Source organism: Aquila chrysaetos, chromosome 23 (genome assembly GCF_900496995.4).
Source record: "Aquila chrysaetos chrysaetos chromosome 23, bAquChr1.4, whole genome shotgun sequence".
NCBI classification, from domain to species: domain Eukaryota; kingdom Metazoa; phylum Chordata; class Aves; order Accipitriformes; family Accipitridae; genus Aquila; species Aquila chrysaetos.
Genome location: NC_044026.1, coordinates 2,315,025 through 2,342,784, shown reverse-complemented (window position 1 = coordinate 2,342,784; position 27,760 = coordinate 2,315,025). Strand labels below are relative to the sequence as shown.

General features: G+C 36.5%; 1 protein-coding gene across 5 annotated transcripts in view; it reads right to left on the bottom strand.

The window, feature by feature from the left end:
• Window positions 1-27,760, bottom strand: part of ATP11A (ATPase phospholipid transporting 11A) — a 134,859-nt gene that overhangs the window by 45,458 nt on the left and 61,641 nt on the right. For all 5 annotated transcript variants that reach the window (XM_029999282.1, XM_029999283.2, XM_029999280.1 and 2 more), the window contains exons 2-8: window positions 23,870-23,992; window positions 12,562-12,651; window positions 11,351-11,431; window positions 7,690-7,797; window positions 3,697-3,825; window positions 3,118-3,221; window positions 405-455 (exon numbers count right to left, since the gene is read on the bottom strand). In XM_029999282.1, coding sequence (XP_029855142.1) covers window positions 405-455; window positions 3,118-3,221; window positions 3,697-3,825; window positions 7,690-7,797; window positions 11,351-11,431; window positions 12,562-12,651; window positions 23,870-23,992 — 686 coding nt within the window. The remainder of the gene's footprint in view (window positions 1-404; window positions 456-3,117; window positions 3,222-3,696; window positions 3,826-7,689; window positions 7,798-11,350; window positions 11,432-12,561; window positions 12,652-23,869; window positions 23,993-27,760) is intronic.

The window sequence follows — 27,760 nt, the reverse complement described above, 5'->3', positions numbered from 1 at the left end:
AACATGACATTTGGCATGTTCAAACTCTTCAATTTCTAAGAAGAAAAACGAGAGAAACACACAAGTGATAATATTCATATTGTTTGGTGCGCTACCAAAGACTCCATGCTAATGCGGCAGTATTGTACAAGTACTGTCAAAATCCTATCAACATCATTTAGAAACTAAATACAATACATATCAAATAAAAACTGAAGTTGAATAAAGACATAAGACAAATTAACTGATTAAAATATGAAATATTTATGATATAGAAGTTTACAGACTGTAATTTCATAAAAGAAAAATATTTTATCAATAAGACAAGGCAGCACAATGTTGATGAAACAAACCTAATTCTCATTACTGATACTTAGTCAACTGTAAAAATGTTTAAATGTGTAGAAACTCTGTTTTTTCCTTACCTTGCAGTAGGCTCATTCCTATCATGGTAAACATTTATTCGACCAACAAATCTGTAAAGGCAATATGCAAGCGGTTTAGCAGCACTGCTAATTTGCATATTTGTACATATATATGTCCCAATATTTCAATTTTTTTAAATGTACATCACAAGAACATATAGTTCTCTCTCTGTACAGATGTATATATACACCACACATACATATTTAAAAAAGCATAAGTGAGAATAGCTTATTTGAGATGTATTTTATAAAAAGTATATATATTACAGTGAGCAAACAGCTTCCAATTAAGCATGCTCTGATTATTCAGGAAATAAACAGGAACACAGTGATACATATGGATATATTTAAAACACGTAGACACAAAAATACACAGAACACTAAGTCAATGTAAAGTTTGTGTATTAAAAGATCTAAAAGATTATAAAATTATGAGTAAATCTTCTAATTAGACAAGAAATCTTATTCTCTAAACTGCCTGAGGTAAGTAACAGTATGATTACTATCCTTTACAAGACCTAAAACCTACAACTGAGTTAAAAGCAAAACAAAACAAAAGTATAGAGCCAATAACCAATTTTCGCTCTTAATTTCTCTAAGTACATTTTATCTATATGTGGTGGGCTGACCCTGGACAGCAACTAAGCACCCACTAGCCTCTTGCTCATTCCTTCCCCAGAGGTTAGGGGAGAGAATTGGAAGAGCAAAAGTGAGATAGTGACAGTTTACTAAGTGAAGAAAAAACCCCCAAGCGATACAACAGCAACCATCACCACCTCCCATAAGCAGACTGATGCCCAGCCAAGTCTCCAAGCAACAGCTATTTTGGAAAGACTACCCCCCCCAGTTTTATTGCTGAGCATGACATTGTATGGCACAGAATATCCCTCTGGTCAACTGAGGTCAGCTGTCCTGGCTGTGTCCACTCTCAGCCTCTTGCCCACCCCCAGCCTAACTTGCTGGAGGGCAGAGTGAGAAACAGAGAAAGCCTTGACCGCTGTGCAAGCACTTTTCAGCAATAGCTAAAACGCTAGTGTGTTATTAACACTGTTTTAGTCACAAATCAAAAACACTACACCACATGGGCTGCTATGAAGAAAATTAACCCCATTCCAGACAGACTCAGTACACTGTATTTGCAGTACCACTGTCCAAGCAGGTAACCTCAAACCAAAAGTGATTAAGCCGGACATTAGCATTCTGGATGGCAGAGGAAACTGTGCGGAGCTGGTGGGTCTGTTACCCTGGAAGGGAACCTCTCAGGCTCAGAGACACAACACAGCAGAGCCACATCTAAAGACACTGTACAGTTTGTTATGATACATCACGATGTAAAATGACTATGCGCCTTTGGAAAGAAAGATTCACCATTGTGGTTTGTGGAGATGTAAAGTGCCAAGTAAAAATTAGCAGAGATAGAAGCTGCCTACCAATAAGGATTCTCATTATTTGTGTTTCAACAGCTGTCTCAGCAAATTCCACCATCTATAACGGCGTGAGCTTCAAAACTTGCAAATGTTCATTTTGTGACCCATGTATTTAAAAAAGGATCAGACCATTCATGGAATCGGTTTTCTAAAGAAGCTGTTCTCTTGCAGATTTCTAGACCAGTTCCTTGGTCACTGAGATCAGGGAAAAAGTGATACCTCCACACCTCAGAAATAAGCAATGTTTCCTCTGCATCTTCCAGCAGTATTTGCTGATAAAAGAGTGCATTTTAGTTTGTTGCCATATTGTTTTCTGTGTATTATTTCAGCTATTTTTACTGTGGCAGGCAGAGCAAGTTTCCCCAACGGTATGTGGCTTTTTGTCTTTCACTATTAAGAAAGAAACCTCAAACGTGGCTTCTAAAGATTTATTATTACGTTTAGTGAAATTTTGTACAGTACTTTTGTGAAATATTGAGTATTACACATTGCTAAAACACTTTAGAGGTTTTTCTTCATGTTCTGGATGCTTCGCTTTTAAATGTCTTCTAATCATGATGGCTTCATACTATCATAAGCTAGTATCTCAAAGCACGTAGGGTGCAGTTCATTGTTAACGATAGCCGATATAAATCCATATTTCAAATAGTCTTGACAATTTCAATTTTTTTTCCCCTGACTTCTTGTCAGATCTGGTTAGATTGGCATTGTTTATATCTCATGGCTGAGGAAGAGCTCATACTAGGAGTGGAAGTGTTTGCCATTGTCTTGTTCACTTGTGCTTGCATTTAGTATTATCTTTAATCCACAGTTTCTTTGTGGGAATCTTTTTAAGCCACTTAACCGTCATGTGCCACTGGCAACCTCTCCATGTTGTAGAACACCCTCTCTTCCCCTGGGACTCCTCGTGAACTGTATGTGACACAGGACTCTGACGCACAGACCAAGGAAGGGTGCCAGTACCAATATTAAATACTAGTAAAGCTTAATTTTTTTATTTTCTTTTTTTTTATTATTTTAAAAAATAAATAGAAATAGAAGTTCTAAAATTTTTGTCATGCACCCCAATGGATCATCGTGTGCACCCCCTTTGGAGACCACTGCCCTACAGCAGACTAGTGAACTACTTGCAGGAAAGGAGCATGGATGGAAGACTAACCTGTCTTCAAGCTCACCCTGGTGCCCACTCTAACCAGGCAGATGCAGCTGGTATCTTTTCATTATGATATTCTTATAATTTATTGGTAGGATACCTTAAATGAAACAGGTAAGAATTATTTTCTTACTTATAAAGGTCAGGCTGAGGTTGTTCACATTCAATGGTAGCATGCAGTGCATCAATTTCTTGTTCATTGTGAAATGCCTTTGTATCTTGAACAGCATAGTAAGTCTGGAATGAATAAAAAGGTGTAAATAAAATCAAAAAAGGACAGTTATAAAAGACATTAATCTGCACATATACCTCAGCTGAGCACAAAATAGGTTTACTAGCTTTTACCTTTTACATAAGAGCCCATAGTTCTATTAAGATGCACCTTTACATGCTCCTAATTGGGAATCTTCCCACATTATATGCAAGTACCTTCCAGGTCACCATAAAAGCATTTAAGTACACGAAATTTTGTGCATTATCTCTGTAATCTGCATGCCTATATTGGACACAGACAAAATCACAAATACATACGTTTTAAAACTTTCCATAAAAACCCCGATACTTTAAGTGAAATGAAGTCAACTGGTAGAAATGTAAGTTACACAAGTTAGTGTATCTGCTCACACATATAAGCATGAAGTCATATTGTAATCTCTGTAAAAAATTAAATGCAAACTTTGCCTTAAAAAGAAATTGTAGAACTTTTTATTACTTTATGACTGGATTCGCCATCCAAACTAGCTGTTGTAACAAAACACGTTCCATCTCCTCTACTACTTGATAGAAATATTAAGTCACATGGGAATGTTTCATCTTCTTTTACCATTACAATATCTCCAACCTAGGGAAAAAAAGACAATAAAATGAAATACATTTATCATTTATGGAGCAGCCCAAATTTCAGATTTCAAAACCAAAACCTAGGTTCACTCACATATCTTGAAAATTCATCAATTTTTATTTACACCAGGATTTTACCAAGGGCGTGAAGAACTACAGAAACGTCTCTGAAAAACTGAATTACAGCTTGTGGAATGACTGAGGTCTACTGTCTACTACCTTTCCTCTCAGGATAACCATTTTGCAAGTACTGTCAGTTTACTAAGTTTTGCAACATTATTTGAGAGATGGAAGATACTATCCTTGTTTTAACACTAAATACAACAAAACATTGTTACAAAAACAGCGATGTGAGCTACTGTCATTGGCTCTTAAGGATAAGCATCTAGCTCTGAATATTATAATTAGAAATAGCTGAAAAAGCTAAGAATTCCAAGTCTGCCAATGAAAACAGGATACATTTTTCAGCAGAATTTATGACTAGAAGTCCATCCTATTTTTATCCATGTTTAAAGGTAAGCAAACTAATTTTTATTCATGCAAACATAGGTAATATCTTACAGCATGTTAGAGAGTGTCACAGAACAGCCAACTAGCTATAAATTCAAAATATTACTATAAACCACTCATTCGAAAAAAACAGCCTTTAATACATTTTTGGAGGTCATCTTTTACAACGGAATATAAAAAAAATGAACAAATGCCAAAGATATACTAGATGATTTAAGAATATCAAAGTTTCAATAAAAATCCCATCAAAATATGGGAATATTTTTTGCAATTTTTCATGTAGCTCAACATCTGTTCAGTACACTTTTATGTCATAATTCATTATCATAAGATTCAGCTTAATCATTGTTCTCATGATACACTTATAAAGTTAAACTCCAATATCCTTAGCAGTTGGCAGGAGTCAGTTAATTCCAGTTACGCAAAATAGTCCGGTAACAACCAGCAATAGTAACTTCTAAAAATAAAATTGTGACAGCTTAGATAAGATTTACTAACATGTATTGAAGAACTAGGATGATGATAATAAATGAGATTTAACTTCTTGTAGATATGAAAAAGGCTTTTTATTAACCAATAGCAATGAAAAATTGTAGATTGTATATATAGCATAGGAGAATGCAAGTTGCTAAGCATACCTGCAACAATCAGGTATGAAAATTAACGGAAACTTCAATAAGATATTTTCCATCTTTTGTGTAAACGATGGCGTCTTTTTGAAAATCATGACTTCTAGAGCAGCAGTAGAGCTGTATGGTTTACTAATTTTCAGCCTCTGAACAAAAATTAGAGACTTATTAAAACAGCATAATGATAATTAGCTACTCTGTTTCTTGGGGGGAAAAGCTGCACTTTTAACCAATAATAAGTTTGCGGCTGTTCAATTTTAGAAAGGGATTAATTTCCTCATATATTTCCTTTTGATTAAATGACTTCTCACGTATCATTCTGCAAACCCAGGAAAGTGAAGATACGTAGTGAGACAGAGAAGGGGCAGGTTTGGAAGCAGGGATGGTAAATGTCTTGGCTGGAGCCAGCCTGAACAATACAGAGCCTTCATCCCAAAGAGCAGTGCACCCTGACGGACCAGACTACTGCTCAAGTTGCCTTATTCTTCCCAAGATATGTCTTCAAAAGAACCTGCCTTTTTGCCACAAAATCATTAATTATGAAAGACAGTGACAAGATAAATGATAATAAAGTTCTCAAAGTGAGAATTTTACCAAAACCAGACAAAACACTTGAATTAAGTGTTAGGTGACAGAGAATCCACCTATTCCTAGAACAAACTGTAAGAACACCACATAACTATTTTGATTTTACTAGCTTTCTTTACCACTGAAAACAATGTTAATTTATCAGCTACCTAAAACACAGTGATATTACTGCAAGCTTAAGCTCCTCTACAGATGTCATAAAAGGAAAAATCAGAATTCTTCAGAACATTGAATCTGGCCAGAAAGTTGGGAGGCCAGTTTAGTGAACAAACCCTTCCTGACAATCACATGTCACTACAAGAACAAGCATGACAAAAAATGCCCACTGTCTGGAGTTTTTTTAAGTTGCCACTGAAAACATTTACACATCAGAAAGTGAGATTTTAGGTTCAACTCAAAGACAAAAGAGTCCTCTTACTTCTGATTTTCACAGATCATAGTGTTGAATGATCCTTATTATTTATTAATTAATCTAGCAAGATTCTCTCTGTAAGCCATGGCATACAAGTCACCCTGCAAGCCAGGAACAATCTATAATACAACAACCTATTAAAATAGAAGTTAATAATCTAAACAATTTTCAAAAGAAACAAAGGCAGGAATAAGAAAAAACCCCAAACAATTAAAAGTACTAGCAAAGGACATCTTAACAAAATCTAAAAGGTGTTCTGACAACATTTGCCACTGTGTCAGCTAACAGTGCAAGGAGGACGGAGCCTGGCTCTTTCCAGTGGTGCCCAGTGACAGGGCCAGAGGCGATGGGCACAACCCGAAACATGAGAGGGTCCATCTCATTTTCACTGCGAGGGTGACTGGGCACTGGCACAGGTTGCCCAGGGAGGTTGTGGAGTCTCCCTCCTTGCAGATATTCAAAACCTGTCTGGACGTGGTCCTGGGCAACCGGCTCTCGGTGGCCCTCCCTTGAGCTGGTCGGTTGGACCAGATGACCTCCAGATGCCTGCCAACCTCAACCAGTCTGTGATTCTGTCAAAAAGAAACCCCGTCTTTTAGCAATTCTTTTTTTCCTTTCTTTAATCAAATGTCCACAGGCTTTAGGTCCATAAGGGTCTACCTTTATATCATCTAGTCTGTTTTCTTGCATAATACAGGTCAGAGAATTTTACCCATTTACCCATGCATACAGATATCCCTTTCCATGCAAATATTTCCTATGCCTGTCTCTCCTATCATTTAATTGCTCAAAATAGACAATCTCTGAGTGGCAAAGAATAGGGGAGAAATTGAGAAAAGAGAGGCAATAGATTAATTAATGGAATACAAATTCCAGTTATGTGGTACTTTATTATTTTTATTTGGAATTAGTTACAAACTTGGAATACTCAGCATGTGATGGCTTAATTTTTTTTATTGCTGGGAAGCCCCAGGCAGAAGCTATCACACTCAAAGGGAAGGTCACAGCAGAAAGGCTGTGAACATTGCACAGCCATTTATGCCCAAACAAGGCAGAGCAGAAAAAGAAACCCCTAACAAAGATACCAGAAATAAGGAAAATCCAAACAAATATCTATCAAATTTGCTGAGTTCTAAAGAGAATAATGATGAAAAGTTAATCTGCTCACCACAAAAAAAAAAAAAAAAAAAAAGCAGCAGCAGAAATTAATTTCTCAAAATAACCTTCAAAATACCAGGAAAGGAGTGTAGCAGTATTCAGAAGGCCAATGAAGATGCTGTGATTTGATGGGTAATGAAGAAAGTATTCTGGATGTGTTGTGTATATATATATGTATGCATATAAATGTGTTGTATACATAGAACAAATCAGTAGCATTGACTACCATAATCAGGCTTAAATAAATTATTAATGTGCATAACCACAGAGGACCGAAAATGGAGAAAAGACAAAAGACAAATCATGAGTGAAATTCTAAGTTAAAAAATGGAAAATGAAAGGAACAATTATGAGAGGAATTAACAAAGCAAAGATAAAGCAGAAACCTAGCTTCTAAAAATACTTTATTCAGAGGCATTAAATTAAAACCTAGTATATTGTAGGTCTAATCTCCATTAAATGTAATAAATGCTACAACATCATCACACTACATTTCTGCGTAACTTGTTTTACAAGAGGTGTGCAGTAAAGCCTGACTCCTAAAATCTGTTAAGTCATAGTTACTTACTCTTAATTTTCGGCTTTGCTTTCTAACCAGTTTACCATGTTGAATGAAATGAACAGGGCATTGGTTCATTGCATTGTCAGCTTTATGTCGAAGCCAATCTTCATAACCCTAAAAAACAGTGAAATGGAACGATGCAGTGATGCACATTTGGCTATAAAGACAGAACAGCTCTAGCTTGTAACAAAAATTTTAAAAGTTATCCTTGATCAAGATAAGGAAAAAAAAAAAGAAAATATTCTCACTAGAACAAATGAAATTGTGATACATGTCAGTAATACACTCATGTTGGGACATATATGAAAAAGAGCATTCACGGTTACAATTAGCCAACAAAATTATATATTTTAATGAAGATGTTTTGATAAATAGGGATGTTTACAATGTGTAGAACAATTTCTGATGTTTAAGCTATCATCTCTTGCTCATGCTCTATTGACTCCTGAGCAAGTGCAAAGTACTTATAGAAGCAGTTGCTGAGAAGATGAAAGTGTAGAAAATATATTTTGGAAGACTGGGACTTGAGATTGAAAGATGATAAAGTGACGACATGACTGAAGGTGGTCATATTTCTTGATTGTCATGCAATTATGTCAAACTTTTTAACCCTATATACAATATACATAGTCCTGAAGAAGTTTGTTTTAAGAGACTTTGCAGAATAACCTATTTTGATTGCTCAATTATCCTATGAATTTGTGTTTTATACAAACAGCCAAAGTAAAGGACAGAGAATCTGCAACTTTCTATTCAAAAGGTCCTGCCGTGGGATAAAGACTGGGACTGACAAAGACACCATTGGTTAAGAGATGGAAAATACCACTCATACTCCATAGCATTTTTACATCTAATTCTCTTGAGCATATTTGAAAATTCAATGTAGAACAAAAGTATCACTACCTTGGATGCTCTCAAGAGATAATCTGGGAACTCACAGAGTCTTTACAACTTTAGTGTAATATACTTCCAGGGGCTGGTACAGCTCCTCAAGCAGGTCCCAAAGTCTACACCAGTTGTCGGGAGAAAGACTCAAGGAGGTAGATGGAACTGCAGTACTAGGCACAGCATGTCATAATCCAGGCTTTAGTAGGCCACTACCAAACTACAGTAAGACTCTAAAGTGTAAGATTTTAAATCTTCAGAGTGGGATAGCCACACCAAAAATACTAGCTATTGCATGTATCACAACTTTTGCTCACCAGCAAGAACTGAATTCTACTATAGAATACACTCAGTTGTGTATAGTTGGCACTGTAAAGAAATGGAAACACTGCTCTCTGTAGTTTCTTTGAAAAATAATGAAGAAAAGGTCTACATTTAGCATGACAACCGTGAAGGTAATCAGTTATCCTATTAAGGGACAATCAAAACTACTCTCTGTTCTGAGTCTGGCTGGGATGGAGTTAATTTTCTTCACAGCAGCCCATGTGCTACTGTGCTTTGTACTTGGGCCTAAAAGAGCATTGGTTACACCCCAGTGTTTTGGCTACTGCTGAACAGTGCTTGCACAGCCTCAATGCTTTCTCTCCAACCTCCCCACACACCAGAAAAAGGCCAGTGGGCTGGCAGTGGCCAAGAGGCTGGGAGGGGACACTGCCTGGATGGCAGACCCAAACTGACCAAGGGGATATTCCACACCATATGACATTGTGCTCAGCAAGAAAAGCTCAGGGAAAGCAGGCAAAAAGGGTCATTTGTGGTGATAGCATTTGTTCTCCTAAGCAAGCGTTACATGTGCTGAGGCCCCGCTTTCCAAAAAGTGGCTGGACATCTGCCTGCTGATAGGAAGCAGTGAATGAACTGCTTATAACTGCTTATTTTCTTGGCTTGTGTGCATAGCTGTTGCTTTGCCTATCAAAGCATCACTAACATGATACACAAGTCTCTTCACTTTCCCTCTATTTTCCACTAGAGAGGGGAGTGAGCAAGAAGCTGGGTGGGTGTTTGGCTGCTGGCCAGGGTCAACACACCACATCCTCATTTTTGTTAGTCACTGTTTTAATCATCACAGTCCATCATAGGTATGTAAGAAATACAGACGCCTCCCTCTACAAGTTTTGAGCTAAAATGAGGAGCACTCTGACCGAGAAACTGTCTTGATGTTCAACTACTTCTTGGAAGACGTTTTTTTGAAGCACAACATGAGAGATCTTTCTTATGCCCACGGAAAGTGCTAATTCCTTCAAGTGGCCCAGCAAAAGATGCTGAAAATCAAGCTGCTTGCATAGATTTTCCTTTCACATTGACATTCCATTCACTGAAATGAAGGAAAGAAATGGCTGGTCTCTGGACCCAGAGATACAGTGAAGACTAATCCTTGAAAGGGAACTCACTGTGCTACTCGGTTCTTACCCTGATAGCTGTCCTGCAGGAGCAATCATCATTAAATTGGACTGAAGGCAAAAAGCCAAACATGCAACAGAACCACTGTAAAGACTGTTACTTGTTACTGCTACTTTAGGAGCCCAGATTTTTAGAAACTACTCTGTGGCTATGGTGAGATAGTACAGTAAATGCAGAAGAGTGTTGTAGGCACCAAATGCAAAGTACTGCTTATAAACTCATTTGCTAGTTCAAATTTAGCAAAATTTTTGATGAATTAACTTAGCAAGGTTTATGCCATATCAGGTATCCTCTGTCCTCCTGCAGCTGGCCTGAAACTCACAAAGTCAACAAATTCGGCTCTGGCTAAATCAACAGAAGGGCAATCACAAGCTCATTACTCATTCATTCCTGATCCAGACCAAATCTGTAACATCAGAAGCTCTGATAACATGCAGATCTGATTGTAATATCCCCATATGAATTAAAACATTCTGTATTAATCTGAGTTTCCACTAATTTCAATAAGATCCCACCTACATTTAAGTGCTTATGTCAACTGTAGCACTACAGCATTAGGGTAGCAGGTGAAAAACTACCTTAATCTTTTCCTTTCTGTAGTACTAACTTGAAAGTGAAATGGCAAACCTGTACAATTCCATAGCTCTATTATGCAATTTGATTTTGACAGAACAACTTCTGTTAGGATCTTTTATACTCGATGATGTGGCAAGAGCTAATTTCTAAAAAATACTTCAATTTTATGGATTAATTTTCACATAAAAAATGAGAGAATACAGTAACATCTGTTCAATGCTAATCTGTAGAAAGCACTGCAGCTATCGTTATGAACTATAGATTACAATCAACATATACTGAAGACTTGAACCAAAAAAGTTTTTATTATCTGTTCATACTGTAAAGGCTAAGGTAAGCTCAAAGGTAAGAGCAGATTTATCTTATAAGTTTTCGTAGTTCTTACTAAACTCATTTTCAGTCATTATGGAGAAACATAATAGGATGTGGACAGCTATTTAGAAACAAACAAACGTCAAAGTGTGCTGAGTTAACACGAGAATGTAAATGATTCCTTGGAACACAAGGACATAAAAGTTATGAAAAAATTTAGAAGCTTGTGTTGAATTAGTGAGACATCACCATATAGCGACCAATTCTACTTAAACTACAGAAATAAAAATAAAACTACTCTGTCAGAATTCATCGCAACCATTCTTTAGGCATTGCCTTAAGACAGTCTAACACAAAAAGGCAGGGAAAATTGAAATGCAAAACAAATAATAATGCTCTCTTTAGTTTTACTTTTGCTCACTAAATTACTCACCTGTTTGATAGCTGTTACGGTGATGACAAATAAAAGTGGAAGTCCACTTGTAACTGGACTAGTAGGTGTATCAATAATTAACTGCAACAAGAGGAACAAATATTTTCTGGTTATATTTTTGTGAACGCAAGCAGTCAATTTTTCAAGCAAGATGTTTCAAGTAATCATTTCACCACGAAACTTTTTAATTAAAAAGAACAGTACTTTAATACAATTTTAAGAATATATACTATATCAACAAAATTTGAAAAATAAGTATATGCTATAATCAGATATAATAAAGTATTTCGATCACAGTAACATTCAGATGTTAATGCCTAGAAAAATATTTGCCTGCAAGAGTTTAAGTAAGTAGCAGACTGGAAAGCTGCAGCTTTGGAGGCAAAATTACTGAGCAGCATTAAAAATTAGCATGGCACTGTTTTTATGTGTTATACAATACAGCTGTTCTTATGCATGCAAGGAGTAAATCTTGAAATATTGAGCTGTGTTTTTTGCAATTATAAACAAAGAGGTAGAATCCAGAGAGGGAGTTCAAATGATAAGAAAACCCAAATTGTCCTGGGAATCCGCATAGCTTTTCTTGCTGTACAATCTGGTGTGCAAAATAATACAGCTTTTCACCTCATTTAGTAACATTTTATTGTTTAACACATTTAAGTGATTGTGAAAGACACCTAGAAAGCAGCAAACTAAAGCAGAAAAAAAATCTGAGGTAATAATTACAAAACCAAACATTTATGTACCACCCTACGCAAGCATTGTATAAGCATCTGTATTTCAGGTTCTCTACAGGCTTTGATGACTGCAGTTGGAAAATTTCTGCCAACGCATCATTGTTATAAAAAATAAAGTATTTCGCAAAATCAACAAAAGTTCATCATCAACATAGTTTATAACAATGGTTTTACTGATCTGGATGTTTGTTTATTACAAAATAAAAATAAAAGTTACACTCATTCTTTTCAATTTTATCAAGAGATGTCTTGCCATCAAACCAGTGATGGTGTCAATTTCTCTTTAGGCTAAATTCACATTTACAACTTGGCAACGAAATAAAACTCTTCTTGTCACATCACCAGTGTAGAAGGCTGTCCAGACTGAACCATTTACCTCTTCAATCATCAAAAACAGTGCATTTTTAAACCTTTTTCAACTCCTTTGTTTTTAGGAAGAGTCCAGAAATTTATTGAAAAATGGGGATAGCTTACCTGAACAAGGAAAATTATCAGAAAATAGAAGTTAGCTATTCTTCTGAATTGCTCAAACAAATTTTTCGGTACAAAGTTCCAAAACGTGTACTGAAAACAAACACACAGATTATCAGTGTTTGTGAGAGAATTATTATTGGCATTCTATGTTCTAAAAAAAAAAAAAAAAAAAAAAAATTCATAATTCACAATTCAAGATTAAATTAGACAAGAAGCAGGAGTATTTTTGATACTTCAATCATTTACTAAAATGGAATCTTAAATGGGCAATCATGTATTTTTGGATTAATATCAATTTTCTGAACTGTGATAATCTTGGTACTAGGGACTGAAATAATTTTTGACTAGTGACAATGCTCATTCAGAGATTTAGTTACAGAACAGTTTATTTAAAGCCACCAATGGATTTTAAAATGTCTTAGTCAATTCAAACAGCACTTTTCATTCACTTCTATTTTGTATACATGACTTGAGGAGGTAGGTGGCACTCAGAGTTAACTTCGCAGTCATAGCAAGTTGACCAAATAAAAGTTGTCAGCCCCTCTTCTGTTCCTTGGCTATAGCAGTGAATAAGAGTAAGTGGCTGCATATTTCTCTATTGATCTTACAAATTATCTAAAGTTTAGTAAAATGACATAAGAAACAGTATATAAAAGTGCAAACAGAAAATGCAAAAACTTCAAAGGAAAAAAATTGCATGAAAGAGAGAGAGAAAGGACCTTATGTCATCTAACCCCTTCCCCTGCCCTGCAGCAGGTTCAACCATACTCTTTTTACACAGCTCGCTCTGTAGCTCCAAAAAAAACCCAAAACCCAAACCAAAATTGCAAGGATTGCTTATTGGAACACATGTAAAAACATCAGCTAAAACTGTGTGAAAAGGTGCAAAAAATGGCTTGAGAAAACTAACACTGTATCATCTTATTATCCAAATTATCATTTGACACATAATAAAATGACAACTCCAATGTAACTTTCATTTCAAAGGAGATGGACTAAGAAGCTTGCTTCTCCTAATTTATTTGCTCTGCTACAAATGCACCTTGTCTCTTCTTGGCAGATTGCACTGATATGCAAATTGTGCCATGAGTTAGACATCTTCCAAATTTGGCCCTGAAAGCAAAGACAGCCAGAGCTCTAGAAAGAAAATACCTCTATTACATCTGCAGATAAAAAGGATCCTTGAGAAGCATGCCTTAGTCATACATGAAACCCCTATAATGTCATCTTTTTACTTGTTGGGAGTAAAGCCTGGACATGTGCAAGACATAGGAATGAAATTTTCTTTTTTTATTATGTGCCAAAAATCAGTATCTATTCTAAATATGCCCTAAGTAAACACTTATCCTGCTTAATAGTTACCTCAATATTAAATCACCTGTGAGCAAGCCAAAACTCAGGCAGGCATGCATGCAACAGCTGGAACATCAAGTGCTCTCATCTTGCAATCAGAATACTTTTCATCAGACTGGAATGCTGCTTGCACTGCCTGCTACCTAGCTACTTGTCTTGGAATTTTGAAAGAGAACTAGTTAGACTTGATTATTTTTCCTTGCACAACAGTCCTGATCATTCAAAGCTGCTGTTGTGATATATGACAACATAAATTCTATTCTATGATAATAATTTTATATTTTCATCATTAACTTCGATTATAAGGCAAATTAGCTCTGTTTTCTAATCTTATGCATTTATTTTTTGTGAATCTCTGCCTGCTGAGAAGGAAAAATGAATAGAGGTTTCAGTAAAAAACTTCTGTTTACGTATTTGTTTAGCTCTTCTGATAGAAAAAGTGTTTTTTCCATGTTAAAGAGTTTTTTTGATCAATGAAGTTTGATGATCTATACAAGCTCCCAAAATCACCATTCGTAAAATAAAAACGTAATCTCTTATGCAATAACTTCCTGGTTAAATCTCCTAGAGGGTTATTTGACTAAATGTGTGGTGACAGCATATTATTGTCAGACTAGATATTTAAAACATCTGATTGAGGAAGTCAAGTAATTTAGTTAAAACAACAATCTATTGTTGGGTATTCATCTTTACCCTTAGTATCTGATCCTCCTCATACTCCAACCTCTGTTCACTGCTTTCCCTATCAAGCAGTGGTCTTTCCCACAGCTCCACCTTTGGTCAGCAACTCTCTTACCTGAATAAATGTGAACAACCTGGGAGCAGATCACTTTTATGGTCTGAGAGGTGTTACTTAAAATGGGTGCTTTTTTAACACAGAAAACTTAAAACTTTGTTTTCAAACAACCTGACAGACTTTTAGCACTTCATCACACTGGGTTTCAGACATAAAAAGTACACCTTTTTTCTGCCCATTCTTCTTCAAAGGAGAAGTAACAATTTTTGAAGGAGTTTAGGCAAGAGAGACCACTAAGATGTCTAGACAGACCTCCTCCTGCCCCAGCCATTAGTAGGTCAGAGCAGTATCGACGAATGGATGATTAATGTTTAACCACCATAATAATCACTCCCAGGAGAAACAACAGGGTGGCTGCCACTCAGAACAAGATTTGTCTCATGACTGAATTCAAGGCAGTTTCGCTACCCTAGTTAGGCAGGAACAAAATAAAAATCTGTGAAGACATTAAAAATGAAGATATTAAACACATCAGACTACCATGCCCAGATAGAGAGTTAATACCATCTCTCTTCTTCAGATAATTACTAGTCATGTTCTTCGTAAACTCTGAAAAGCAGTTTATGTATATTTAACTACCTTTTTTCACTATAACTCACTTAAAGGCAATAAGGTTATCCAAATAGTTACGCACTGGAAGCTTTTACATTGGGGAAGGCTTCACTGATCTTTTTCAATTGCTGCAAAAGACTTAGAGGCCAGAGCACATACGTGCCTTTTGCATACAGGAGGCAATACGTCAGACAGCAAGCAGTAGTTACGTATTCATCCAAAAGATGAACGCATTGTGCAAACAGATGCATCTGAAGCACTGTGCAAGGAACTGTAAAATCAGTCTGTCTAGAGTCAAAACAGCATAATTCAAGTAGATTTTCTTCCCATTTATAATCGTAATAGCACCTGCAGTGCTGGTGTATGTGCTTAGACTACTTATACACACCTCTGCAGTATTCCTGCTCATGCCCCTGCTCCATCTCACCAATCCTTGCATCCTCTTTGCTAATGCTGTGTTGCCTCCAGCTCCAACACCTCCAGTCCCATGAATTCAAAAATATAAAGTAGGGTCGTCTTAACCATAGTTTAATTTTTTTTAAACACTGTATTTTGACCTTTTCATTTGATACCTCTATACCAGAATTCTGGCTCACATTTCAAGCTTCTCTTTTTATCGTAAGAGGCAGATGTTTTCTTAAGTAAAAGGAGAGTTTCTTAAGAGTAATCACTTGACATGAAAAGCTGGAGCTGTAAGAAGAAAGCACTCCACATTGCATTATTGAGTTCAGTCAACACCTCAGTTTCTTACAGCTTATTTGTTTTAAATAGCCACCATCTCTTTTCTAACCTGTTCTGATTTCACTCCTTTCCCTCAACCTTTTCGACATTCGACTAAATGCTTAAAAGTATTCTGACCAAAATATCTATGTTGCTTCTGCAAAATAGAACCCACCTTGAGGATAATAGATTCAGGGAAGAACAGATAAAAGCTGAACAATAATCTTGCAGTCACATCTAAATTTTTCAATGTTTTTCTTTTAACAGATCAAGACACAGACAAAACTTGAACATGTCCATTATGGCTTCAGTATTTTTAATATGCAGATTTTTATAGTACCTATCAATTACCAAGAGACAATACATTCTTTAAGCTGCCAGCTTAACAACTGGACTGTATGTGTGCATACACATATATGCACATAACATTTTAAATATAATAATACCTTATATATTATTATGCTATTGAAACAACCCAAGTATTACAAATATTACATACATATAGTTCTCCCCCTTCAACAGAGTAGCTGAAAAAGGTCTGATCAAAAGTTTGACAATTTCTTTAAAATTAGTTTTACTTATAAGTGTTACTTTTTTTTGAAACACAATTTGTGTAGCTCTATAATAGAGAGTAGAGAACTGGCAGAGAAAACTATAGTAAAGGGTGTGAAAAAAGGAAATCAATAATTAGCTGAAATCCTAAGAACTGAGTCAAGAGTATGGCTTGTCTATCTCAAATGACTTGCTTATAACCACATAGGAAGTTTGTAGCAGAACTGATCTGTGTTCTTTGATATATTAAGTCAGTCTCCACTCTAACTTCTTCAAGCAAAAAACTTCAGACTTCCGTGCTTATATATGATTCAATAAAATTGGAATAGTAATATCCATGAAATTTTGAAAAGCACTTTGCAATGTTTAGGACAATTTGGAATGAATGTAGAAATACACAATTGACTATATTTTAATGAAAGTACCAACATGCACGCCACCTGCACAGTGTTTATCACTCCTTTGAGGGAGACCCCTGTTTCTCCACACCACATGATGTAGGGTGGTTCACATCACAGGGATCACTGTAAGCTCTGTTATATGTAGGGCTTTGGCATGCGACTAAGAGCCACTTGTACACTCAGAGAGAGTGCAAAAATGAAACTGATTTGGGGAAATCAGTTCAAATGGTACCTACATATTTGAATGAACAAGCATACATATTTTGTCATAGGGTTCCTTAAAAATAGTTGCTGGTAAAACAGGATTTCTACTACAAAGAAAGAAACCTAATCTGTAGTAGTCCTTGTTCAGCAACTCTCAATCTTATCAAACAGGGGCTATGTCTCCAGGAACTCCTCTGACAAAGACATCCCCCAGCATCTAGAAGATTAACTAATTAAAATTTTAAAAAACCAAAACAAAACAAAAAAACAAAACCAAACGCTTACAGCAAGGATGACTGACTGAAGACAGAAGTTGCTGAGAACATTAGGTAAACAGAAAAAAGTGTGAGAGAGTGTGTGCTAGAGTGAGCAAGCTGCACTTTCTCATACATAAAGTGAGGAGAATTACATCTGTCCTCCCTGGTGTTGTGTTTGGGCCTGCTTGCTTACCTTCCTTTCCTCCACTTCTCTCTCCCTACATGCAGACTCCACACCGATATGAAAAAACTTAACATAAAGACTCTGTTAGGGGCAGTACCAGCAGAGAATAAAAGATCGCTGTTATCCCTGGGCTGAGTCAGGGGAATGGTAGATGGCTTCTCCTGGGAACACAAGGCAGGCTGCAGACAGCCTTTGCCCTGAAAATCCCACCCTGAGAAGGATCATCAAGAGCTAACAGCTCTTCCTTGCTCTCTCTAGGCACTGGCAGCTGTCCACAGAAGGAAATTGTATTATCATGCCTGGAAGAATTGCACACTCATGCACTTCCCATCCCATCACAGGTATTGCTGTCCCTGAGCTGGCACCAGACAGAGTCCAGTTGGTTCAGAAGCAGTTGAGATTGACTGCCGATCAAGCCCATTTACTCTTCTTCATTGCTAACAGCTCCTGCCTTTTAGCATGGATGGGCAAACCTGACTATTTAACCCTTCCAGCATTGGATCTGACCTTCTGCATCAGCCAGTATAGCTGTGAGTCAGTGGATTACCTGGGCTCAAGCTGGGAGCTCCGTGTTACAGCTGCTTTTAGAGCAAAGCAGTATGTCCACACTAAAAGGCACACGCAACATTCCCTGCATTAGTAGCTGTCCCATATGCATTCGTATCTACACATCCTCCCTTCCCCCCTATGGCATACTACACATAAATATTTATCAGCTTCACTAACACATGACCATGCTGTTTCCCACTATAGGCTTTGGATGCTTTTTTGACTTTCAAATATCATTGCTTAGGGCTATGTTTGAACTCATCTTGAAACTGCTATATCATGGCCCTAGAGAGGCCAGACAAATCCTTCCAGTTACAAAGGAGAGGTGTGGGACAGCCTCGGTCTCTACTGGGTTCCAAGTGGCTCATAGTGGTAGAAGCATTTTAATATTTCCTTTAGCTTGAGTATTAACATTTCTTCTAAACATGGCAACAAAATGAGACATCAGAGCCCCCACCAGACCTTGTGTTTTTATAATGACACTACGAGTGAGTGCTGCAGGGAAGAGGTATAGCACAAGGGCATGAATTTCTGCTGGAAGAAACTTTTCAACAACATCCACTGAAACATATCAGAATTACTCAACTTTACCTCTTAGTCACTGTGATTGAGATTACTCAAAATTAATCAGATTAGCACTGAAGGTAGCTAAGGTTCCCCTTGCAATTTACAGGATTCTCAACATGCAGCATTATTATTTCAGGCCATTCTCATACAAATCAATGTTTTGATCAGTATGTAATGATAAGTCCCAAGGAAACATGCAGACAACAGAAGATAGTATTATTTGTGAAACAAAACCAGCAGCACTTCTGGCCCATGAATAGAGTTGTACACCATTTCCAAGTTAATAGTACTGTTTTGCCATCTAAGTTCACCTTATTGTTTTTTTTATAGGAAGAACAGGAAATAGAGCTAGAGTACAAGCCAGTATCTCATAGTTTCATATCATAAATTAATTTGAATGAAATCTCTTTTACTTCAGGGCAAATTCTTCAAGTAATAGTTCTGCATCCACTATAGGTTCAATCTTGCATTTCACTTAAGAGTCACATCCTGCTACTCTTCAGTATCATCTTCAGGGAGCTTAGGCCCCACTGCTTCCAGTTATGTTAGCGACCCAGGCACAAGTGGGTTTTTGTAGCTGTAAAAATTTCTCTTTATGAAACTATGACAGCAAAAGTTTGCAGCTAGACAGGATCATCAAGGCAAAATACTATGTATTGATTACCCACAGACTGAAAAGAAGAATAAAAGACTGCAAGTTTCTCTAACCCAGCTTTCTCTATGGGTGGCATGGGGGGGGGGGGGGGGGGGGGGGGGGGGGGGATCAGTCCTCCTGCAGAATGTTCCTGGGGTTTCTAAGTTTGTCAGCTGTCTGACACACTGGGAGGTCTCTGATCTCTCATTCAACAGGCTATTCCTATCCTGGCATCTCTGAAATTTTTGGTTCTTTCTTGTGGTTCATTCTTTAGGTTGTCTGTCGAAAGCAGTAAGCAGCTGTAATTAAACATGTTCTTACAAAACTCCATATTGTTGCGTCAAAAAAGACTTTATTTTCTATACTACTTTCCCCTCTGTTCCAGAGACAAATGTACACATCCAATTAGCCTTCAGTTCATTGATTCAGCTAGAACAGGAGAAGTAAATCCCTACTTTGTCTACAAATGAATGAGATCCTTGAAGAAGAGCAGTTCTATAAAGATATTGTATCAATGCCAGGAAAAGGAATTTGAATGTTAAAAATTATTAACAAATGAATAAAGACCCCAAAACATCATTATGCCACTGTATAAATCCATAGTTTGCCTATACATTGAATGCTCTATGCATTTCCCCATCTTAAAAACTCTGTATCTGGCTTGGGAAAAGGTACAGCCCAAATCTGAGCAAAGCTATGAACTAGCTTCCACACAAGCCATTATTGAACAGACTAAGGTTATTCAGCCTGGAAAGGAATATGGTGGAAGATTACTAACAGAATCAAGACGATAAACAGGGGATAACAGTTGTTCTCAGATTCAAGGACTTGGAACATAAACTGAAATTAAGTAGGAGTTTCAAAATGAAGGTTCATAGTTTCATTTCACAAACATTTCTACAGTTTAACTGTGCCTTAACTAAGTATTCCAAAAATTTGCATGGGCTCAAAAAGTATTTAAGAAATTCACAGAGGAGCAATCCATTGACAACTTATTAAATACAAAATCATCACTTTTGGCCCACAAATGGCTAAGTCACAGATCAGCAAATACTAAGAGAGCATTCAGGGGAAGTATCACGCTATGCTTACTTGTTCTTGCATTCTTCCCTAGGCAGCTGCTGCTGGTGACAACATACTGTGCCAGATGGACCTTTGGCAATTCTTAGCTGGTCAGGCATATCCACGTACTACTATACATGTACAGATAATGCTGTTTAGCATACTGATTGGGATACTGCTGGCACAAAAATATGAAGCTTGGACCTTAAAGAAATTTCATATTATTTTGTAATTTATCAGTCTTTAAAAAAAAAAAAAAAAAACCACCAAAAACTTTTGTTGTTTCACAAAAAAGAAAAAAGTTGTTTCCCACCAAGTTCTGTTAACTGTTACTGCAGCATAGTTTAACTTACTTTCCTCTTGACATAGCAGTTCTGCTAATCAGTAAATAGTTCCAAAACGTGAATAATTTTTAAAGAAAAAAGCAAGAAACCTCCCTGCCAATTAAATTACTTTTTCTTTCTACTCATTTGAAACATTAGGATTTTCTACCAGCTGATATTTTGCCATGCTGCATCACTGTCATATGATAAATTCAATCAAGGGCACACAACAGCTACTTTAAAGGCTAACACCCTGGGCAGCTGAAGTAGCTAAAAGTTATATCAACATAAGGATCTGCCTTGCAAAAGTCACTGCCTCCAGAACATAAGCAAACTGCATGCACAATCCAAAAGACATAAATTTTTGCCTTTTATTATTTCAACACAGCCTTTTTGTACTGCGTTGTTAAAATCATAATTGAATTAACATCAAATCAAAAGAGCATTTTTGTCTGAGCAAGGTCTGTCTAGGTATCATTTTTCACAAGCAGGAATATGTCATTAAGCAGACAGAGCATTAACCACATTCCACAGTGACACTGCAATATACAAGAAATATCCCTCTGTACTGGAATCAAATTATTATCTTGCTGACACCAGGAAACCTCTGGTGAAGCACAGTAAAGTTTACCTTTGGAAGGAAATAATATGAACCTTAGGCTTTCCTAGGTATTTCAAGCTGACATCTTTTTTCAGGGCTTTATGACAGGACATTTGTTAGTACAGCAACATACAGATAGTTTAATTGATAAGGTTTCCTCATGGTTTTAAACTACCCTTTTTAGAAATTCAGTTTGTCTTAAATTGGTAAATTCTGTACTTGGAAGTTCAGAGTTCCTCATCCTTGAAGAGCAATCATATACTTTCTCATATAAGCATTAAAGACCTATAAAAGCACAGCTGAAAGTTACTGTCTGTCTTACTGATGAAAGACGAAGGAAATATCCTTCATGGTTGAGGTAACATTATACAGTGTACTTGCATGCCTGTATCTTTATTTTACTCTAACAATTATGGATTTCCCATCTTAATTTTGTACATTTGATCATTTTTCAGGAAGCTTATGTCTGTGTTTCCTAGGCTGTGGTAGGTGCCTCTCCAGAGTGTTCATAAGGGAGCAAGTGACAAGGACAAAGTGAAAGGTTAAGAGCTAGTTAGCTAGTTACCAGAATGAATACAAGTCAAGTCAAGATGGCGCTTTACCCAGGCTGTTTGGGATGGAGCATGTAAATAACAGTTTACTTGAAAGGAACAGTACAGACAAGACAGCATGGGAAGTTCTCATATAAAGACAACTATCATTAACACCCAACCTTCAGCAGTCTAAGGAACTGTTCAATATTACAAAGCATTTATGTGAACTCTGTTCCCTCCTGAAATATCACCACTGTATTTACTTTCACAAAGACTTGTGTTTTACTTTTTAACTGTGAGAATTTTAATCAATAAACAGAAAATTTGAGGAATGTTGTATATATAAAAAAATTATTTCTACTAATAAGCTTTTGTTTATGGAAAACTGTTTACAGATACAGTTTTACAACTAAAGAGTTTAACATTTAAAACATTTAACTGAACAGGCTTTATATCCAAATAAAAAGATAGTGAAGTCTCTTTCCTGAACTAGTTGAAGTCATACATATTCACTAATTGCTGGAAGGGATCCTCAGCTCAATCCAGATTTAAGTCATACTGAAAAATCTCACTCTGCAAAGCATGGTAACTTGAAACTTCCACTAATTTGATCATCACAAAAAGATGTCAAACATCTCGCAGAATTAAGTAGGATGGTTTTATTTCAAAAAGTATCAGCAGTAACTTCAATTGCTTTATTCACGTATGTCTCAGATGAGATGTATGAGATGAAAAAATTTTAAAAAGTGTCACAGGAGTACAAAGATTTGCATAAAATTTATTTACTCCTCAATAATCCAAAAGGCAATACAAATTAGTGTGTAGAGCACAGGATTTCCCACTGCATTAGTTTGACTGTATCCCATCTGGATTATTTACTGCATTACCTTTCAAATGTTCTATCTAATTAAAGATGGCTAGATACTATGCTGTTTATTATACTGTCTTTGAATGAAGTACAGAAAGAAGGTAGTAAAAATATTAAAGGTAGTAAAATACAAAATTTCACAAAAAAGTGAGACAGTTTGAGAAAAGTGTGGATTTTATTATAGCTTTGCCATTATATTAGTGGATGGCACGTGTTCAGATCCACAAAGGTAAGCACACAGTTCCTTGAGATCACAATGCTACTAAGGTTCTTAAAATGAGTCTGTGGATCTGAGCCACTATTCAAACAGAAATTTTCCCAGTAGAGGAGCTATTCTTTCAAATTCATTATTTCGTAATTGGTTGAAGGTGTGTGCTCATGAAGATTAAAATCTAAGCACATTAAAAACTTGAAGTTCTTGGGGTGTTAGCCATACAATAAGCTGCAAATGTTCAGTGTTCCATGCCATTGCAGTACAAACCTTTAGCTAAAGCAAGCCAGCCAGTCTAAATAGGTGGAGAGTACCAACAACCCAACTGCTCACAGAAGGCTGCTGAAGCTTATGGAAAGATTTACTAGTTAAAGTGAGGGATAACGGGAAGGTTTCTAAAGGGCACAAATGTATCACAATAACAAGAGTTTACAAATGATTCACGTGTACCCATATAACAAAGAATATTATTTCTATGGGGTTTTGTCAATATGAGCTTTTGAAGGGAATGGCACTGTTATTGTGGAGATATCGTCATTTGTTGAGCACTTAACATTGATCATACTATTTCTAGTACTTTGAGATATTGCTTTAGATTACAAAGGATGCAGTCTTTCCTTGGGAAGATTTTCTTTACTCCAGGGTTGCCCCAAATGAAAATTGCTTTCTTAATCCTTTGTGGAAAAGCACAGTATAACTCTAAGACTTTACTATGTACTACAGTAAACATTGGAGAAGTCATTTTATTCGTGTTCACATTAGAGGCAATTTGGCAATTAGTTTTTGTGGAAGAAACTTGATACCTTCATTTTACCTTTGCCAGTCATGGTAAAGGAGAAAGATGTAGGAATTGTAGGAAGAAAATCTTGAAGGAAATAAATGAACGCACAAAGAATGACTTAAGCTGATTTATGTAGATGAATGAAAGAAAATACTACTACCTTTGATGAGACTATTCGGTTATCTGGAAATCTCTGTGGAATGTACGCTTCAGTGCCTGGAGGTGGTTCACGATGCCCAACATAAATAGTCCGACTGTCCACCCAATTCTCTTCTCCAGCACACTATGGGGGGAAAATAGTCATCATGTCAGTTCACTCATTATTTCTGCAGTAAGATGAGTCACACACCGAATTAACTAATCATGTGTCCGATCATCAACACATACATATCCATAAGCGCGTGACCCCTCGTATTTCTCTGTATAACCTCAAGACCACTAAAACTAAGTCAATTGCCAAAACCCTGCCTCAATTGCACTGCACTTTCCCTTCGGACAGGCTGAGAGAGTTGGGGTTGTTCAGCCTGCAGAAGAGAAGGCTCCAGGGAGACCTTATAGCAGCTTTACAGTACTTAAAGGGGACCTACAAGAAAGCCAGAGAGGGACTATTTACAAGGGCATATAGTGATAGGACAAGGGGTAACGGCTTTAAACTGAAAGAGGGCAGATTCAGATTAGATGTAAGGAAGAAATTCTTTCCTCCAAGGGTGGTGAGGCACTGGAACAGGTTGTCCAGAGAGGTTGTGGATGCCCCATCCCTGGCAGTGTTCAAGGCCAGGTTGGATGGGGTTTGGAGCAACCTGGTCTAGTGGAAGGTGTCCCTGCCCATGGAACAGGGGTTGGAACTAGATGATCTTTAAGGTCCCTTCCAACACAAACCATTCTGTGATTCTACGAATAAAAGGGAATCCATGAAAACTACTATTCTGACTTTTTTGTTTTCTAACTGAAAGAAGAAAAATGGCTTAAGATTTTCTCAGTCAAATTAGATATTTAGTAAGTGTTTACGCGGTTGCTACTCATTTTACCACTGATAAGAGTCAGTGGTAATTAAAACTTTTATAACAAATTCATCTCATTTTTAAGACTAGCCAGCCATAACTTAGTATTTTATTTGAAGCAAAGTGAAACTCTGTGTTCTCTGAAATACTAGTAATAACAATTTCCCCAGACACAAACAAGCTTAGGGACTCTTAGATTGCCAGGAAAAGACCTCAGCTTTTCAACTCAGATCCCTTGATCTTTAATGAAAGCTGTGTCTGCAAGTAGAAGAAAAAAGTAGGTGAGCCAAAGTAAAATGTTCATATATTCACATCAGGAAATTCCACCACACATACAAATTGTCCAAAATTAGCACTTTCATGCTGTCAATTCACTGTAAAAAAAAAAAGTACAAATCACTGTCGAAAAGTATTTATGTAAGAACAACAGGATCAAATTTTTTTTATTATTTCAAAATATTTTTTTAGGGACTTGGATTACAAAATGCTCATCCCTTAGTCAACAGTCTTATATTTTTCATATGGTAGATGGGAATTAATTTCTCAAGTACAGAACACATTCCTAATACTTTGTCCCACATAAAGAAGCCCAGGCATCAGCTCTTTCAACATCATCATTAGGTCAAGTCAGGAGTAACTTAAATATTTAAATACGTAATCAATTTAAACTCAAAACCTCTGCTTTGTGTTGTAATGATGCATTTACATATACTTCCATTAAGTATGTTACAGAAAAGAAGCTTCCATCTACCTTCAACAGCTACATCTATTTAGTATATGAAATATGTCCTCGAAGTGCTCCTGGGCACTGGTGCTTGATTGCCTGTCTCTAAGGGCAAACTGTCAGACAGATACTTAGCAAACTAACACCAAACAAATACCAGGAGCAGTTTGGTAGTTAACACAGCCAAAGCATCACTCCCCAAAGCAGCTGCATGGAGCTGTGCAGTTCTTGAAAATAAAAGAGAGTTTAATCACATAGACATGGTATCTTCTTTTCTAGCTAGTCTTGCTGTCAATAGTTCTGGGCCCATTTACTTTACTAGTACAGACATGGCTAATAAGTCTAAAATAAAATTTAGTTCTCTAAACTTAAAAAAATATTCACCCTAACATTTCCTTCATTGGTTCGTTTCTGTATGATTATTCCACTGCCTTAAGTGCAACATAGGCAAAGAACAAACATTCAACATAAATTATTGTTGAAATATACATATAAACTCTTGCAATACTCTGAAAACCTGGAGCAGTTATGCTTATAAAATAATTACCTATGCAGTGTGCATGACTTTCTTGGGGGTGGGCAAGAACATCAAAACTAGAGAAAGAAAGCCTATTGAACTCAGACTACCTGCCACAAAAGAGCTGAGTAGTCATGAAGTAAAATGTAAAGTGAAGTAAGAGGCCTAAAGAAAAGCAATTTCTGCTGTCCCAGACATTTATACTAGAACTAGTTAAATTCTTGTACATTACAGGAAAATGAAGGCATTACGTTCAGAAGCTACCAAAGGCCAAAATTACAAAACTAGGCATAAAACTAAAAATAAAAGTAACCCCAAAGTTCTTAGCCATTTTAATATGTTATTCAATATTCAATAACTTGAAAGGGTCACTTAAATATTATATGAAAACAAACTACTTATAAAGGAAGTAAAAGCAACAGCCATTCATAAGACACACCAATAGCACACCTTATGCTAAACTCCATGACTATCCCTGACTCAGTGGGAGTATGCATACAACATTTCTCACATGTCAGATCCCTCCAGCATGGGCCTCAAATTAGGACGTGGGTTAGTTTAAAAATTACACTGATTTTCCAGTCAGACAACTCATCCCATATCACTGATAGGACTTGTCACAACTCAAAAGCAAACTGCCATTCAGCCCACTTCTGAAGATCAGGTAGGATTCTTTCAGCAAGACAAAATATTTTGGAAGGAAGTAAAGCAATGAAAGTGTTTCCATATTCCACCTTCCTTCTATGCCAAGAACAAAATGTGGTAACTGTTATCATTTTATTGGAACACAATATACTTTACCTTGTCAGTGCACTTGAATGTACAATGCACACAAATGATTTATTGACACTTGTGCCAAGTAATACTCCTAGAAATGCAAGAGAGTGTGAGATATTCCCGAGCAGTAGATTAAATTGTACAATGTTTATTAATTTTTCATTAGGAAGGACATTCCAGACATAAAAGCAACACAAAGATTACTCCTGATACACTCAAGTGCCTGCCTGAATTCAGAGATGGTTGTATAAAGGGCTAATGGGAATTCAACATGTGCCTTTGAACATCAAGAAGAAATCCCTCAGCTTCTCCTTCCCTCTACACAGGCCCAGCCTGACAATTCATCTCTTCTATTTATTATGAACCACTCCAAGACAGCTCGACAAGGGTATTATTAGTTAAAAAAAAAAAAAAAAGTGCGTTTTTTAAGTTTCACAGTATAATCTTTATCATGATGCAGTTAAAGTCGTCCCCTGTGAAATTACCTATCAAGCTAGGAGTATAAGACACAGCTCTAAACAGCATTCTCCTGAATTACTACCAGTTTTTAAAGGTCCGATGGCCCTGGAGTATTGTGTTAACACCAAGTAAACCAACTTAATGTCACAACTTGGAATTTGTATCCCTAAAGACAGGCTCTATAAAATTTACTTTAAGCATGGATATAAAATCAAGACAATCTCTTCTGTTAGCTTACTTGGATCTGGTTTTATCATGAATTGATAAATTCACCACAAAAGTACAAAACAATATCTAACTTAATTTTTACTATCTGCTAGCACAGAACATTATATATATATATAATATATATAATACATATATATATGTTAACAGAAAATAGAAACTAAATGCACTTTACTAACTTAATTCAACAGCTTCAAAACCCGAAAACATTCACAGTCCAAGCATAAAAATTTAGCAGGGAAAAGGAAAGGCTATGTTTTTCAGTGAGGTAAAAGTGCAATGCAAAAAGTAGCATGCATTATTCAGTACGACCACAAGGAAACTCACTTGCATGAAGCAGAGAAAGAT